Source organism: Argentina silus, assembly GCF_951799395.1.
Source record: "Argentina silus genome assembly, chromosome: 5".
Taxonomy (NCBI): Eukaryota; Metazoa; Chordata; class Actinopteri; order Argentiniformes; family Argentinidae; genus Argentina; species Argentina silus.
The window spans coordinates 19,474,127-19,491,696 of NC_139659.1; the positions used below are offsets into that span (position 1 = coordinate 19,474,127).

The 17,570-nt window shown below is 43.1% G+C and overlaps 2 protein-coding genes across 2 annotated transcripts; one reads left to right on the forward strand and one right to left on the reverse strand.

Moving 5' to 3' along the window:
• The first annotated feature begins 8,322 nt into the window (after positions 1-8,322).
• On the forward strand, positions 8,323-14,391 carry rasgef1bb (RasGEF domain family, member 1Bb). The gene is made up of 14 exons (XM_083669533.1): positions 8,323-8,474; positions 9,861-10,049; positions 10,140-10,262; positions 10,468-10,605; positions 10,864-11,079; positions 11,284-11,358; positions 11,819-11,911; positions 12,083-12,185; positions 12,353-12,432; positions 12,568-12,663; positions 12,795-12,890; positions 13,023-13,146; positions 13,442-13,514; positions 13,623-14,391. The coding sequence occupies exons 2-14, from the start codon at positions 9,867-9,869 to the stop codon at positions 13,666-13,668; spliced, it is 1,446 nt and encodes a 481-aa protein (XP_083525659.1). The 5' UTR covers positions 8,323-8,474; positions 9,861-9,866; the 3' UTR covers positions 13,669-14,391.
• Positions 14,392-14,772: 381 nt separating this feature from the next.
• prdm8a (PR/SET domain 8a) lies at positions 14,773-16,637 on the reverse strand (the record flags this gene model as incomplete). Its single annotated transcript, XM_083670794.1, has 3 exons — positions 14,773-15,866; positions 16,003-16,228; positions 16,410-16,637. 3 exons carry the CDS (start codon positions 16,635-16,637, stop codon positions 14,773-14,775), a joined length of 1,548 nt encoding a protein of 515 aa, XP_083526920.1.
• Positions 16,638-17,570: the final 933 nt, after the last annotated feature.

Here is a 17,570-nt window from a genome sequence, read left to right on the forward strand (position 1 = left end):
GCAAGAGGGACTAAGTGCTTTGTATTGCAGTGTGTGTGGCCTTTAGACCTGTATCTGAATTCAATTAATGTAAGCTAATGTACTGAATGGTGTCATCGAACGCTATTCTGGAGTAAAACTGGAAACCTTGTGCTGATGGGACGTCACAGCTTGTCACAAGCAGTAGGACTAATGGTGCCTGGATGATTTCACACTGAATGATGTAAAATGTATGAACTATCACATATCAGTCCAACCTCTTCAACCCTGACCCAAAACATGTTTTCCACTAATTCCGCTACTAGCATTGCATTTAGTATCCCCAAAAAGCAATCCAATTGCATAGACTAGGCATTAAAAACCCTACTGGATTGTTCTACTTAGCAACGGACGCTATTCATCACTACAAAGTCGAGTCAAGTTAGAGGTGTATGTGAGTTGTATGTCATGCTCAGCCTCTGCGAAATCTCAGTGATCCTTATCAGTTGCATGAAGATACGTGTAGTTGTGCAGACCTTCCTGAGAGATTCACAACACACAGGCTTCAACAATACATCACCCACATGGATGTTTTCACAAAGGGAAACCTAAACAAAGTCTTAGTCTCAGGTGTGGTCATCTAAGATCACCTGATACATTATTTTGTGGCTCTCTGGACTATCTATTTTATCATATAACTGAATTAAATAATGCATAGAATATATTGGGGAAATAGATGTGACTAGACTTTGCTTTCAATATGGTAATGATAGGCTGTTGTCTCTTGTCAAGAGCAGTGTGCTCACGTGAAGTCTATCCTCTTCTGTCTGTCGTCAATAGTAAATTGGATTAATATTAATCCAATTTCTATTACTATTGCATTCACACTGAATGTTAATGCAAGTTCATATATCTCCCATTAGTATTTTCTTACAGTTTAACGAACAAATAACACATTAACGTGTAATATTGGCAAATACTGTCGAATAAATCAAATTAATGTATCTTAACCTCAAAACACCTCGCTGCAAGCTATAAGATGCAAAAATACACAGTAAACAGTAAACAGTGCAGTCATAACGGAAATAATCGTAGCCTTTAAGGTGTTATTGTCCAGTTCCCAGATATATTTTTTCGAAAACAAGGACAAGAAACAAGGAAATATCCCTCAGGTTTTCTGCACTTTACCTCCGAACACTTGTCCGCTGGAGAGCATGAGAATCAGTAATTCGGACAAAAATAGTTCGCTGAATAAAAAGGTCCCCATCTTTTCATTCCTTTTACATTAAATAGGACATCTGGATGCTCGATAAAACTCCATTGTTTTCACTGGGCGGCACTGCCGTTCACCCTCACCTCATTTCCAACTTTGGAGTTGCCAATGTACGGCCAGTCTACCTGTGCGTCCATAGGCATCACGCAAGGGGAGGGGGACATACGCCGTAGTCCCGCCCTGTCCTACCTGAGTGTCGTCCAACTCAAACAGCAGGATGGATTACATGTACTTTTTAACAGTACCAAACTCGAAAATATTTGAACCACATCTGAAAATAATAATAAATAATAATAGTGCTATCATTGAGCACAATATGCAACAATGATGTTGTTGACTATTCCATTTTGACAATATAGAATGTATACTGCATTAGGATCACTCGATAGTTTTACTGTAACAGTAGATATGTATTTTCAAGGGGTAGCCTTAAATCCAACAAAATCACACAATATCCCAGTTCCACTTATGACCATCAGAGAGTGCTATCTAATCACAAACTCCAAAGCCATGAATGGTGGGGCATACAGTAGTATCACACTATCTTGGGATACTGTTTATGTAAGGGATAATCAACGATTATAGGAAAATAATCAACGTCGTGGGGGTGTATAATAATTCAACGGTCCTAGGCGCAGCCTCCGATTTTTAACATCTTAATTATTTTACATGCGACTTGTGGTCGATATTCTATCTTATGTCACACAGAAAAATTGTCATTCTATTTACACTGCAATTATATCGTGGATTATTGTAGTTCTTCTTATTGGTATGAGGAGTATAACATTCTCATTTGTTCAGTAGGCCTATTATGATGATACAATCTCTCTCTAATCCTGTATGGGAGTCTGCATTTAACATGAGCATACATTTATATCAGCTATAATGCCTCATTTTTATAAAACCTTTTAGAAACATAGAGTGTGTCAAATCATCAAAAGATGTGGGAACAATGTACACACCATCCGTTCATCCCAAATGATATCCTAGAGTTGAGTTAAGGATAAGGATGTCTGCATTCTGAGCCCTTAAAACAGAGGGACATTTCAACTCATGTGAGTCACAGTCATTCTGGCAGGTTACTGAGCAAAACCTCTGAGACAGAAAAGCAAAAACAGGTCACTGCACAAGAGGAAAGGAGCGGACCGTTGACTGATTCAGTTATCATGAATGTCTGTGATTGTTCCAAGTGAACACAGGCCTCAGCTGTATCCTGTGATAGAAGCCAGTGTGTAACACAGACCATGAGTTCAATGCGGTTATAAACTGTTTCAGTTGTGGCAGAAGAGTGTTTTGTTGGTAAAGTCAAACAAAAACACAGAGAGTTATGCAAAGTTGTCCGTTGACCCGTTGAGAGGGATGTAGTCATGTCATCATCAGTGCCTTTAGACACCTCTGTCAAAATATCCTGTATTATACAGTAAATGACGACATGAATTAAACTCTATTATATTATGTTATAAACTTTATTAAACAACTCAAAGATGACCTGTAATAAACCCTCATCAAATGAATGCAATTCAAATGTACATGCAAATATATACAGGATGAGTGTATAGCATGCACTATTTCTGGGTTGATCGCGTAGGCTAAAGGGTTGCATAACCAACCCCTCCGCTCAGGCCAGTGGTAGGCTAAACAGCAGTCAGATCATCCTCAGTCTGGGGGTTTTCCACCAGCGTGCTAAAGATACCACAAAGAATGTGTGGTGGTGGGTAGAGAGGTCTTTAAACAACTGGGATTACACATAACTGGAGCCAGGACCTAAAAACAAGGTATTAAAACACATCACAGAATTCTCACGACAACCAGTCTTTGTGTCTACTTAGACGTCTGCACTGCTGCACAAAACTTGAATACATGTAACACCTTCCCGTAATGGTTTGAAAATCGCTTTAATTGAGAACAACTAGAAATCCCACTTAAAATGTTTTGATACTTAGTGGAATTCTTTTGACATTTGATCCCCTCCATCTCCCCTCCTCCCACCATGCAATGTGATGCTGGCTGGGACCAGCTGGCACCTCAGGGGACATCCTGCAGAGTGGACCCCAGAGCTCAGAGCTCTCTGACCATGGTGTGAGTCTGTGGGTATCAGTCACGCTTTGTCCTACACTTGAATCAAGAAAGGTATAAGAGCACGGGGTGCTGCTTTGTCTCCCCGGGGCAGACTCTCTCCTGTAAGTCTCCAGGCACCAGCACTCCTGGCGCTCTTTAAATCCCTTGCACTCTGCCTGACTGACTGCAGCTCAAGCAGGTTGGGTGTAGCACTGATCAGGGGGGATTACCCAAAGCCCCCGCCCTCCTCACCCTTCCCCCCTGAGGCCCCATTCTGTCTGTTTCCATGTGTGTCTCAGAGGTGCGCATCTCTCAGGCAGGAGCCTGTGGCAGATTAGAAGCTCTAATCCCACTAGTGTCCACAGAGCAGTGTTCAGACACAGGGGGTGGCAGAGACCAAGGGCACAGCTTTTGAGCATTATTTATAAAACACAGCGAGGTGGAGCCAGTCCTCTGTCATTACTGTTTTATTGTGACCACAAGCTGGCTTTCTGCTCTAACTAGACCTGGCCTGGGATATGTTTTCAAAATGGTCAGTTATCATGCAAATTACTGTGTGTGTGTGTGTGTGTGTGTGTGTGTGTGTGTGTGTGTGTGTGTGTGTGTGTGTGTGTGTGTGTGTGTGTGTGTCTGTGTCTGTGTCTGTGTCTGTGTCTGTGTGTGTGGGGGGTGTTACATGACCCATAGTAGCATAGTACACACTGTTCCACGAGAAACACCACCAATTTAAAATGACCCAGAACAGTGTCACACCCATGCAGACAGACTGATGCCTGTAATTTCCCTGAGATCAGCACCTAAACTGAGGAGTGACATAAAGAGATGTCGGAAGGAAGGAGGGGAGGGGTGGGGAGGGGATGGGAGGGGTGGGGAGGGGAGGGGAGGGGAGGGGAGGAGTGTATGAAGGTCTTTCCAAAATGACAAAGATCACCACTTGAGCACTCTCCATTTCCAAGTTTGAGTGATCTGTTTATGTCGTTTCTTGGCGGTTGTTGTCTTATTTTCAGGCTTCACATTGATACATCTGGCGGTGTTACTGAAACAATAGTAGACAACAGCAGCTGTGCAACGTTCCAACCATTTGGCCCAGTTTCCACTTTTCTTAGGTTGCATTGTTGAACCTTTAAAGCTAAAAAAACACAGGGACACTGCCGCCAGCTACTCACTCAGCTACTCACAACATATCCTATTCAGTCAACCCAAACACAACTATGGCCACTGCTGCATAGCCAGTACACACACTGACTCTTCAACCCCCACAACTGCTGGGTCAAGCCATCTTAACTTGTTTCCCTTCAGAAGTACCAAACACTTAAAAGATTATGGAGTGGTTTCCTGAACATGGATTAAGCCTAGACTAAATCACACTTTCAGTGGGAATTCTCCATTTTTAGTCTAGGACTAGTCTTAATCGAGGTCCGAGAAATTGGACCCAGGTGTTTAAAACTTTCTTACAAACAGTACATTGTGTCATTTGTTTAAGGTTCATGCAGGGCAATTAACAAGGGTGACTTTTCTAAACAAATATCAGTCCATTAACAAATTGGTCCCATCTGTGTCCATCTGATTGCTTCAGTCAGGCAAAACTTACTAAGGCCTACACTGTCCTGCTTAGTCTGGGTAAAAGGGAAAGCGTACGGTAAATCTCAATACTGTTCCTCTGAATCTCTGTTCCCTTGAGAAGGATGTAGACCGCTATAAACAGGAGAATTCTTACATAAGGTTGGGTACACCTCTCCCCCAGAACAGTGAGTGCCATATTAAATTATTTTTCCCTCCCATGGCTGTCGTGAACTGAATCACTACCTTGCAAGCTGTACATGAAGCAAGGAGATGAGTGGTAAGACCAGGGAAGGCTGGTGGAGGTAGAAATCAGAGGACGAGCTCATTGTAATGCATGGAATGGAATAAGGAATGGTCTCAAACACACTTTGCTACCATTCCTCATTCCATTCCATGCATTACAATGAGCCCGTCCACCGACTTCTACCTCCACCAGCCTCCCCCGGGTAAGACTGACCAACACTCACAGGCTGTTGTATAACAGATACAGTTTTCTGCATCAAAACATGCCATCTTTCCTGGGGTGAAGAATGGTATTCTGAGGCTCAATTTAGAAATGTGGAGATTCTGTCCTAAACTAGCACATCCTTTTAAGGCATCACAACAACAATCGGGACCAAATCACTGAGTAGCTCTTAAACTGTTTAGAACTAAAATTAGACTAAATACACAGGGGTCCCCTCCCAAAACAAATGGACCCAAAGGCATTCTTGTCCCACAGGCAGTGTTTACTGTTGTGACGCACTGTTTCGTTTGTTGTGACATGCTGTGATGCACTTATTGTTGAACCAGAGCAGAGCAGTTTGCTCTTATAGGCGACAGACGAAGGGAGGGGAGGGGGGGGGGGGGGGGGGGCTGTGGGAATAAAAAGCTCTGTCTGGGGTGTTCTCCTTTAGTTTCCTCTCCTCTTCCTGAAAGGGCTCCTCCCCACCCTCCCCATCCCCCTTTGTCTTTCCGTCCAGCTGTAGACACATTACCACACATGTACCATGTCCTCGGACACAAACACACACACACACACACACACACACACACACACACACACACACCTTGGTCCCTGCCCCTTGTCCATACAGACATGTAGAAACTAGCACTGAACTTTATTACCTCAAGAGTCTGTAAACAAAAGGTAAATTGTTGATCAATATAACACTGGTGTGCTCTTATATTGAGGAGTATTTGGTCAAGGGTCAAGGGTGTCCAGCAGATCTGGAGGGAACACTGCTTCCTGTTTGTGTCACATTCATACGCCTCCCCCTCCTGGGGTCCAACCATGCACCTGCAAAAAGGGCCCGAAAAACACTTTCAGCTGCCATGACTTTCTATCAGGCAGAGAATAACAACACATGTCGTGAAACAATAGCCTAGAAGAAAAACATGCAAGACTCTGTAATTCCCCGTACTGCCCCTGATGAAAATAGACTTCACTAAAAACACGCTGTACACATACTGACTGGACCTGGTTTAACAAAATAAGACAATGACCTGTTGGTGTACTTTGGATATAAAAAGAAGAGTCCTTTCTATTGGAACTACTGTCGAGCCACATCTGCAGAAAATACATTGTTTATGTCTCAATGGGTAATATAAATCACCTACAGTAAAACAGCTCTGTAGGTTTCTCCTGGGCCAATCTCCGAACAGACAATTCTTACGGTAAAAAAACACACATTTCCACTTTAACACAACACCGCATATCCTCTAGATTATTCTCCAACGGATATCTGTGTGTGTGACATGGAAGGGGGTGCATGTCCCAGATCAGGAAATGGGGCCACCATGTTCCATTTCCCAGAAGCCATCATTAAAAACAGAGGAGGAAAACAGAGGAGGGGGCGTATGTGTGTGGGCAGTGTAACCAATAGACCCGCCATAACAGTTCCTACCTCTGGCAGTGGTCCAGTGAGAAACGGTCTGTCAGCACTGACACACAATGGACCCTGTGATCATCCACAGTGAAAGTGACACCCTCAGTGGCTGGAGATGACATGCAATGTGAGGTTGTTAAATCTAACAGAGAAAAGTGCCATGTTGGACCCGGTGGGGTCAAAGGGGAGCCTGACTCACAGTTTTACTGGAAGCTATGTGTGACTCACTCCCCCCTCTTCCCAGTCTCTGATCTCACACAGCTGTCTATCTAATCCCATTTAGACAATACCACACGCAGCCCTGCTGTTGTGCAAAGCTCCTTTGTTCTCTCCAGTATCCCTGATTACGCATATCGAAAGTAAGACATCAAAATTACATTTTGTGTTCCTTTTGTACCATAAAAGAAGCAAAATGCACTTGATATGATAATAAGGTTACATAACGTATAAAGTACATGCACATTCCTGGTGCAGAGAACAAAACAACTCCTCAAGTTTTCAACTAGAACTGGTAAACATCTCTCGCTCTCTATTCCCTTTGCTTATCGTCATCGCAGTAATCAGGAATAGCACACAGTTCATTCTGAAGCGGTTTAAGAGCTGCCAGGGCTCCAGTGGAGGGAGTGTGTGTGGGTGTGGGCTCACGCCGAGTGTTTATGGTAGAAGTCAGTTCACTGACGCTGCCACTCTGTGAGGAAGTGGGCCCTGGTGGCCTCGCACTGTGGGCGGAATCCAATCGAAAGGCCTCAACAAGGGCCATTGCCAAGCTCAAGCATAGCCGGAAGCCATCCCCAGCTAGCAGTGTTTTCAGGTGTCGCGTGTAGGTGGAGGTGAATAATCAGAGAAAATAGCCTATAGGAATTGGCCATTCTTTTATGAATAAGACTGTTTCAAAGGCGTACTGCTGTAAATGAATACCGCCCACAACCTGGGGGCCCAACTGTATCTCAAACCATGTTTATGTAATCGGGTTTTTACATAACACAGAACGCCCACTGTTTACAAAGAAAGAGCAGCATCACTGACCATCACATGTAGCTACTGTATCAAAAACATTTCAGGGGTTCCAAAGATGAACGTCATTGGTAATACTTTAGATTGGAGTAGTGTCATATTTTATCACTTAGTTTATCTTTAATTGTTTTGAGTTATTCTATTACTGATACATTGTGTATGATTATACACTTGAGAAGTATGCCTGTATGACACATGCAGAATTTAATTGCACACAAATGGTATTCATGTTTTTCTCTCTCTCTTTCTCTCCCTCTCCCTCTCCCTCTCCCTCTCCCTCTCCCTCTCCCTTTCCCTCTCCTCTCTCTCTCTCTTTCTCCAGTATATCTATGACGAACAGTGTGTGGTTCAAAGAGAGTAGATGGATGGCGGATAGACCAATGAGATCAATCTAACGTTTCGATTTTCTAGAGTATTCGATGTGATTGGTTTATTCTCACAGAGAATAAACCGCCTCCAAGCATATTATAGGCTGTGTTTCCCGGCTTTCTAAAGCTCATTTGAATACGATTTGTCTTGGCCGACTGGTGATTCCAGACTGCACGAACACAATGGACCATACGAACATGGACGCAACGGCTTGAAAACATTAATCGCTTATATTGGTGTGCTTTTTGTGCCGTTATTTTGAGGATTATTTTTTTGAAGGATTACTTAATACAGCCAATTTGCAGAGACTTGGAATAGTTACTATATTTTAAATACAAACCTAATTATACTGGATATTCTTTTTAGTTGGGGTAAGTTTTCCGAAGCTACTCGTTGTGATGGAGTTAAATTTGTAGCAAGGTGCATGGCGTATGAAACATTCAGTGTGGATTGATAAGCAATGAATTCCGAATAGTTTTATATTTTACTCAATAGGTAAGACTACAAACTGCTTGGATGACAGATCTGTTATTCTATACAAACAATGTATTTAGAAAGGCAATTAATAGAGTTCCAAAATATCTAACTGTAATATAACTTCATTTGTGTAATTCTCTAGATTGACTTTTACTTGCTATGTTATTGTTTTTGTTTTGCAGCACACATGTCTATGATTACTTGTCTGGCAAGTATTACTCACTTATGTTGCGTAATGCAATAGAACATAAAGCACATGAGTCAGTAGAACAGTAATCAACAGTCGGGTGGGATGTGTTTATCCAGTCTGGCTCGGACAGTGGCTTAACCCTCTCCCATAGACTGGATCAGACCGTAAATAACACGCAATGGAACAAGGTGTCTATGCTTTACTGCCCTTCTGATTTCCATGACTCTGTATTTGCCTCTTTATCAGATTCAACTTGTGTCTATTTCCTGATAAACCTATTCATCTAGGCTGCAGTCAGCCAATGGTGACATATCGTGCCACTAGGAATGCCATAGTGGCAGGGAATACTACAGGGGACAGGCTGATCTGTTCTGATGGCTGATCTTTACAGTAATGCTGGGGGTGTGGTGAATACCTCCATTGTGTAGAGGAGAGATCATGAGTTGTAGCAGGTCCCCCGTCTGTCATTATTACAGAGAGTTAACCATCTTAATCTTTTAACAGTGTTAGAGAGCCAGCAGGGAAAGATCAGGAACATGCAGGTGAGACATTGGGACAGTACAGACATACTGTGTACTCACTTGCATATGGACCCAGCCTCAGACGTACTGCAGTAGAGGGGTTTGTTTACGTTCAACTTTAGGGTAACTCCCTTTAGACAAACTGCCCCCTAAGAAAGAGAGAACACATCTGAGAGAGGCTCCTCACTATAATTTGGGACGACCTAACAGAGATGAAAGTGCATGCAGATGGTGTAGTGTTACTACAATGTTGTTATAACCTTATTATTCCACACATTCTCTATATATGCCATTTAGCTGACGCTTTTATACAAAGCGACTTACATTGCAGTGAGTGCATAGATTTCAGTATATATGGTCCCAGTGGGAATCAAACCCACAACCTTAGCGTTGTTAGCGCCATACTCTACCAACTGAGCCACAGAGGACCACATTCTCTATCTCTCCTTCTCTGAGAAGTATGTAAAGTGATCGCACTCTATCGTAAAACGCTTAGAAGAGACAATGTATTGTTAGAGGTGTAACATTAGAAAACTTTGATTGATTCTGTACGTTTATCTCCTCCACAGGACAATATGCCTCCAACGACTCCTTACGCTGGCAAGTTCATTCCCAGCCCTTATAAAAACAACAACCATCTGTACTCGCCCATGGAAGCAAGCTATGGGGATATGTGCTATCACGATAACAGTCTTGTTTCCGGCTCTCTGGAGGCCCTAATTCAACACTTAGTTCCCACTGTTGACTACTACCCTGATGTGAGTGTTACCTCTAATACAGCAGACTATTACTTTTCCTTTAATGAGCTTATGTGAGCTGACGTTTTTTTCTCTTTTGATCTCTGTTAGAGGTCGTACGTATTCACCTTCCTGCTCAGTTCCCGCCTCTTCCTCCATCCGTTTGAACTCATGTCCAGGGTGTGTCACCTCTGTGTGGAGCAGCATCGGTCTGGAGACCCACTGCTTGATAAGGTAAAGCACAAACACACACACACACACACACACACACACACACACACGCACACACACACACACACACACAGACATGCAGACAGACACATACGCGCACATACACACACACACACACACACACACACACACACACACATCTTTACAGTCTATGATAGTGGCTTCTGTTCTGTATGTTTGTGACATTCTATCTCTCCGCTGACCACAGATCAGAATTCGGGAGGTTGCACCAAAGATTGTGCAGCTGCTGACGGAGTGGACTGAGACTTTTCCGTATGACTTCAGGGATGAGCGAATGATGCGCTGCCTGAAGGAAATGACCCATCATGTGGCCAGAGGAGATGAGGTCAGTGCTCTGGTTTTACCCCTGACTGACTGACTGCCTGACTGACTGACTGCCTGACTGACTGACTGACTGACTGACTGACTGACTGACTGACTGACTGACTGGCTGCCTGACTCAATAGAGATGAGATCAGACCTCCAATTTGATTAGACCAACAATGTACTACCCTGAGCTAATAGCTGTTACATCAGCTTAACGTGTATGATGGACATAGATAAGAGTATTGATTTGTGTCTTTGTTGTGGTTTCCTGGAACAGTACTCGTGGCGGGCCATGCAGCAGATGACGCAGAGGTTGATCCGGAGATTGACAGCTCTGGGCCAATATGAAGAAGCGATAGCCACACTCAACGCTTCCGCAGCAGAGAGACCTGCTGCTTTGAAGGCCAAGCAGCAGCAAGGCCAGAGGAGTGACGTTCTGAGCATGTGCGATGACCCGTTCATTCTCGCTCAGCAGCTCACGCACATTGAACTGGTGAGGAGGTTCAAACTGAACGGTCACTTTGTTGATTAGTAGTTAGTTCCATAGTAGTTACTTTGTATTAGTTCATTAGTTGTTTCTGAGTTGTGTATGTGTAATACATTGTTAGGCTTACTGTGCACTACACACACATGGTCCATCCATTACATCTGAATTGGTTACTTACAACAACAAAAATCCTGTTTCTCCCCCATCCAGGACAGACTCAGTTTCATTGGACCAGAGGAATTCATCCAAGCCTTTGCCACAAAAGATCCCCTGGACAACCATAAGGTACAGTCAGCCTCATTACCTCCCACCAGTTTTGTCAGAAATCATCTCTTTTTTTGTTTCTTTTTTTTTTTAAATATGTTTTTAGGGCATTTCTACTTTATTGGGATAGAGACAGTAGAGATTGACAGGAAGGATGGGAGAGAGAGGAGGGATGACATGCAAGATAGGTTGAGGGTCAGAATTGAACCAGGAACCTTGCAATTACGTGGTAAGCGCATTAGTGTGCTACGCCACTAAGCGCCCCCAGAAACCATCTCTGAGTCATGGTGGAGAGGCGTTTGAAAGGACTATGGTGTCATGGTTGTATAAAGCCTGAAGAGAGTTCTCCATAAATGACATCACAGTGAACAGCCAGGAGCTGATTTAACAAGAAAATAAACTTTACTGAAATGCTCCAACTACGTATCTTATGATTCACACTAAAGTGGAAAAATAACCATGAACTTCTGTCCCCCCTAAGAGTTTCTTCCGAAAACGTAAGACCACCAACCTGGAGGCCTATGTAGCATGGTTCAACAGACTTAGCTACCTAGTGGCAACTGAAATCTGCATGGTGAGTGCTTTCTTTCTTTCTTTCTTTCTTTCTTTCTTTCTTCCTTTCTTTCTTTTTGTCTCTCTCATCAAATGAACAGTTATTTTCTTCCTGCCTTACTCTCCTTCTCCCTCGTTTTTCCACATTCTTCCTCACTAACACTGTCCCTGTTGCTTTGTGTTTGCCCTCCAGCCAGTGAAGAAGAAACACAGAGCTCGGGCTCTGGAGTTCTTCATAGACGTGGCCAGGGAATGCTTCAACATCGGCAATTTCAACTCTCTCATGGCCATCATCAGTACGTTTAAATGAGTCTAGAATCTCTGCTTATGGTTTCGATAAGTAACAAACACAGAACTAATAAAGAATGGCTGAACTACTGGTTATATGTAAAGAGGAGCTAAAAGCATTAGTATTTAGTCTAAAGTCAATCATGAGAATCATAACTGTCTTCGTACCCAACAGCTGGGATGAACATGAGTCCTGTGTCTCGGCTGAAGAAGACCTGGAGCAAAGTCAACACAGACAAGTTTGACATACTAGAGGTGAGAGAAGGAGTGTACATGCCTATGTGTGTGTGTGTGTGTGTGTGTGTGTGTGTGTGTGTGTGTGTGTGTTCATGTACTGAAGTAGTTTATGTAATGACTCTTTAATTTGACTCCTTCTTTCTTGTTCTTCAGCACCAAATGGACCCCTCCAGTAATTTCAGTAACTATCGCACTGCGCTGCGTGGCGCCACCCAGAGGTCTGTTACTGCACACAGCAGTCAAGAGAAGGTGAATGACCACAGACACACGCACACGCACACACACACATCATGAGAAATCTTAAATTTTGATACGACTGATACGACCATAAAGTGTTTTCAACCTATCTCTAACCACTTGCCGTGGCTGTTTTCTTTCAGATTGTGATTCCTTTCTTCAGCTTACTCATCAAGGACATCTACTTTCTCAACGAAGGATGTGCCAGCCAGCTACAGAATGGACACATCAACTTTGAGGTGAGTTGAAATTCACAGTATTGTGTGATTTCTGTTGATGACAATGCATTTATTTGTTTTAATGGTGGATGAAGAGGCTGTTATTTAATTTCTATTGTTTCATTAATGTTTTCTTTGTGTGTTTTTTCTCAGAAACTGTGGGACCTAGCTAAACAAGTGAGTGAGTTCCTGGTGTGGAGACAGGTATTGTGTCCCTTTGAGAGAGACAGGAAGCTCCTTCAGTACCTGGTCACCACCCCTGTCTTCAACGAGGACGGTGAGTGCTGCTCAGATATATTATTAAGTTCAAATATATAATAATAGAATCATTTAATATTGTATGATATATAACATAAAAATAGTAGTTTGAATCCAGTCCTGAAGATTAGAAGACTATCAAAATCAAGAAAAGAGGTTCTGGGGGGCGGCAACTTCAAAGAGAGATTATGTTTCATTTGCTGACCCGTTTTGGAGCGAGCTCCTTCGTCAAAGCATATCACATGTGCTGACAGTATCTTATCACATTAGCTTCAGTAATAATAAGTCATATTGTTGTTGTTGTTTTTCCCCAGAGCTGCATTTGGCCTCCTATGAGAGTGAGGGCCCTGAGAATCACATGGAGAAGGACAGCCGTCGGTCTCTCAGGTGTGTAGCAGAGATCATATTGACCGTAACAAAAGATCACTTCATCTTAAACACACTGCATTGTTTTTATTTTATTTAAAAAACGTATTTTACGTGTCCATTTTGCAGGTCGTCCCTCCTGCACAGAGAGCGAGAGCGTGAATATCGTTCGTAAGTGGGACACTGGTCGGTCTTCCACCCCGGCGAGCAAAGCTCAGGGTCGACTGAGTCTTGGAAATCAAGAAGCTCACGGAGGATGGATGAAATAACTGTTCCAAGCACTCACGCATAGGATTGCTCCCTCTGGGGCAAACAGGACTGGAGAGCTGGAGATCCTGCCTCTCATACTGTACATTGACAGATGAGTCCTTTGTAAAATATCTGCCCTCACAGTATTACAGCATTATTACAATGGATGGGAATAGGTCTCAGTGTTTTTCTAAATGTACTCTCTTTCTGAAGTATCATGAGCTTGTTGCTGGTTGGCTTGCTCTGTGTTCATAGAACGTAAGCTATTTTGTTTGTTTTTGTTGTTACTAAATAGTTCGTACATGGCGTGTTTTGTCTGTTTGTTAGGAGCCGACTGAAAGAGCTTAAATAACAAGAACCTCAAACTTATTGTCATCTCGTGGTCTTGAATTGAGAATGAATGTGATAGAACTGCCTGTGAAAACTGCCTTTTTTTATCATAATGTGTTTGTTCATCCTATAGTTTTTATTTTCAAAAACATTTTGTAACATCTCACTGTATTTTCTTTTTACAATCTGGTTTTGTATTGTGTATGTCGTTTTGTTGTATGGCCACCCCACTTTGTTACTTATCAGGGTACTCTGAAGTTCTTATGTGAAATAAGAGGTATATTTTCTTTCATATGAAAATAAAAATACATTGATACAGCCTTGTGGGGTTTTTCCTACTGAAATGAACATCACATCATAGCATTCACAAAACAGTACTGTGATTTATCATTGATTCATCATTGGACCACAGCTATTTCTGAAAATACATACATTTAAAAATCTAATTGATACTGAAAATAAACATTTTATTGTAAACAAATAAAGAAATACATGACAGACTTACCAACAGAATTGAGAGAAATTTAATCTATTTTGAATAAAACATATCACATATTATTATAACAAAGCAGGCTCATATATGTTATATACAAAATGGTTGAATTGTACATACATGTTAATTATATCAATACTACTGACTTTTGCTATTGCTACAACAGGTCACATGTCATCTGAGGTTGTTTGTAAGGTGAGAGAGGGTTCATGTGTGGGACCTCAAGTGGCGAGCGAGGTGATGACTCTGTCTAAAGACCTCACTGCAAGTAGGACACTTGTGCCTCTCATCCCTGAGCTGTTTCAACCCTGCTGGCTGTGCAGAGAGAGCCCTCGTGTGGTGAGACCTCATATGCTGCACCAGATCCGAGGTCTTGCGGAAGGAGACGTTGCATTTGGCGCACCAGTTCTGGGTGTGCAAGGCCAGCGGGGAGACAGAGGGGGATAGGAGCACCCGTGAGGGCGGCATCTGGATCTGCATTGGTTTGGCTGGGGTCTTGGGCCAGAGTGCTGTGCTGTAGAGAGGCTGCTCCTGTCTGAGGACCCTCCCCTGGAGGAGAGCGCTCTGGAGGTCTGTGCTACCGGGAAGTTTAGCCCTCTCAAGCAAACGGGTGCTTTGTGGGACAGAGGGTGGTGGCTGGAGGAAGGACCTCATCTTCTCGGAGGCAGTGACCAGGCTGAATGCAGAGGCCACAGGGATCTCAGTGGAAGATTCCTCTGAGCTGGATGCAGACAGTGTTGCTACGAGAGCCTGCTTTAGGTCTCTCTGCTGTCCTGCCGGGTCACTACCGCGCTGGCTACTCTGGTTCGGTGGGCTGGATCTGAGGACCTCAGTGTCATGCTTCAGGTTTAGTTGGGTTTTCCCGTTCTTGGCTGAGATGCTCCTTTTGCTGCTAGACTGGGGACTAGAGACAGAGCTGGGTTGTCTGATCATGCTGAAAACACCTCTGTTTAGAGGATCGGGTTTTATCATGAGTGGTTGGGAGTCACTCCCGATCTCCTCCACCTCTGTGGAGTGTTTCCTTTTGAGGCTAGTACAAGCCGTGTGGTTGGATGAGCCTGTCTTATTCTCCATATCCCTTGCGAGGTTATGGAAGTCTGTTGCAGGTTTTCCACCATCTGGAGTTTTCAGTTTGAAGGCAGGCAGGGAGTCAGGTTTTACATGAGTAGTGTACTCTTTACCAGGTTTGGTGTGGCTGTTTTCTGGCTGTCTCCGTGTGCAGAGGAATCTCCAGTGCGCCAGAAAAGGGAACTCAGACTCAAAGTCCTGGTTGCAGTTTGCACACATGTATGGAGGAGAACCTGACAATTAAAGAGGAATATAGATTAATATCACTTTATTCAGAAATTAAATGTAGAACAAATTATGTATTCACGGTATATATTATAAAATTGTAAATAATTATATTTTATTTTGTTTTCTGACACAATACTATACCTTTGCATTCCATCTCCAAAGGGTTTAGGAGAAGTAGCTTGGCCAGGTCTTTCCCATACCACACCAACATCTCCTCTTCCTTTTTGATCCTTCTAAGGACTCTGAAGAAGAGTTGTCCGTTTTTCACATAGGCCTCCAGGTTCTGCTCCTCAGCGTTCCGGGCTGACTGGACAAGGCGCAGCCACATCGGACCGTCATGGCGCATGTTGTGTACAGAGGTGTCCACCTGCGTAGTAATAGAATCAGATGTCTTATGAGACAAAGTAAAGAAATACAATTTCAATGTAAAGAAATAAAACCATTGACTGATATTGACTGCGCTTTAGTCTGGTGGACATGAGAACATTTCCAAATAATTTTACACAACTATTAAATGATTTTCGGACAGATTTGTAAAGCGCTCTCACCCTTAAAATGTATGGTGCAGTTCTTCTGTCCATAGACTTGAGAGCAATGAAGGCGATGCTGTCGTAAACCGAGGTGTGCTTCAGCTCACAGGGTCCAAAAACGGCGTTGGCAGGTATGTCGCATGTGGTGTGGACGCGCGTAAATATATCCGTTATCCACTGTTGGGCAGCTCTCGCCTCTGCACTCCATAACCGAATGTCTGCCTCCAGGGTCGCCTGAAAAACCATGATGAGAATTTAGTCATTTATAAGTAACTATAAAGCCAAAGAAACTGTAAAACCACTCCATATTAAAATCAATAGACTTACCATTTCTGTAAAAAAAAACAGCAGACTGAAAAAACCTTTAAGAACTGCGCGTGTGTGCGCACTGGTCCTTAATTGTTGTGGTGTTCAGATGCGCACAAATGTGCAATGTAAGAGTGAAGAGGCTTTTTACAGTGTAATCTTCACAATGGGATTGGGAGTTCTCTACCCCCCCTTTATATCCTCTCCTTGAACGGGGTGACACTAATTATATGCGACTATCAGAGAGATCACTGGAGTGTTGGTGGAAACTGAAAGAGGTCATGACAGTGTCAGGGAATGCAGGAGACTATTGAATGCATGAAGGCACACATTTACAGAATCGTACAGTGAAAGACACAGTATACCAGAACTGTTCCAATAACTATGTTTGGGATGTAGACCTATAGGGTATCGGAATCACTTTCACTGGTTTCTGCATGGGCCTGGCTGCTAACTCAAATCAAGTATTCAGTAAGACATCGCGTAAATAGTGACAAAGTACGCGGTATTTGCTCAACCGCGGATGATGTTCTGGTGTGAATTGCATTCCCTGGAGGCAAGACGACAGGGATGGGTGTAGGGTAAATGGAATGATGCCCTTTGTTGTGCCCTCAAGCGATAACCCCAATAAATTGACATGTATTATCAGACCATGTCACAGTAAAAAGTTTCCAAATAAGACTTTTTAATTTCAGTCTGTGGCGAAACAACAATGCCGTGCGTAATGGGCCAGCTATATACTATTGTAGCCTATATCAAGAGCTTATGATCAGCAAAAAGTTTGGTCTTTGAACTGGAATTTCCACAAAATTCATTTTCCAAAATATGTGTTTGTCACCTGAGTCTTTCTGTGCTGGCGTAGAGGCGCTTTGG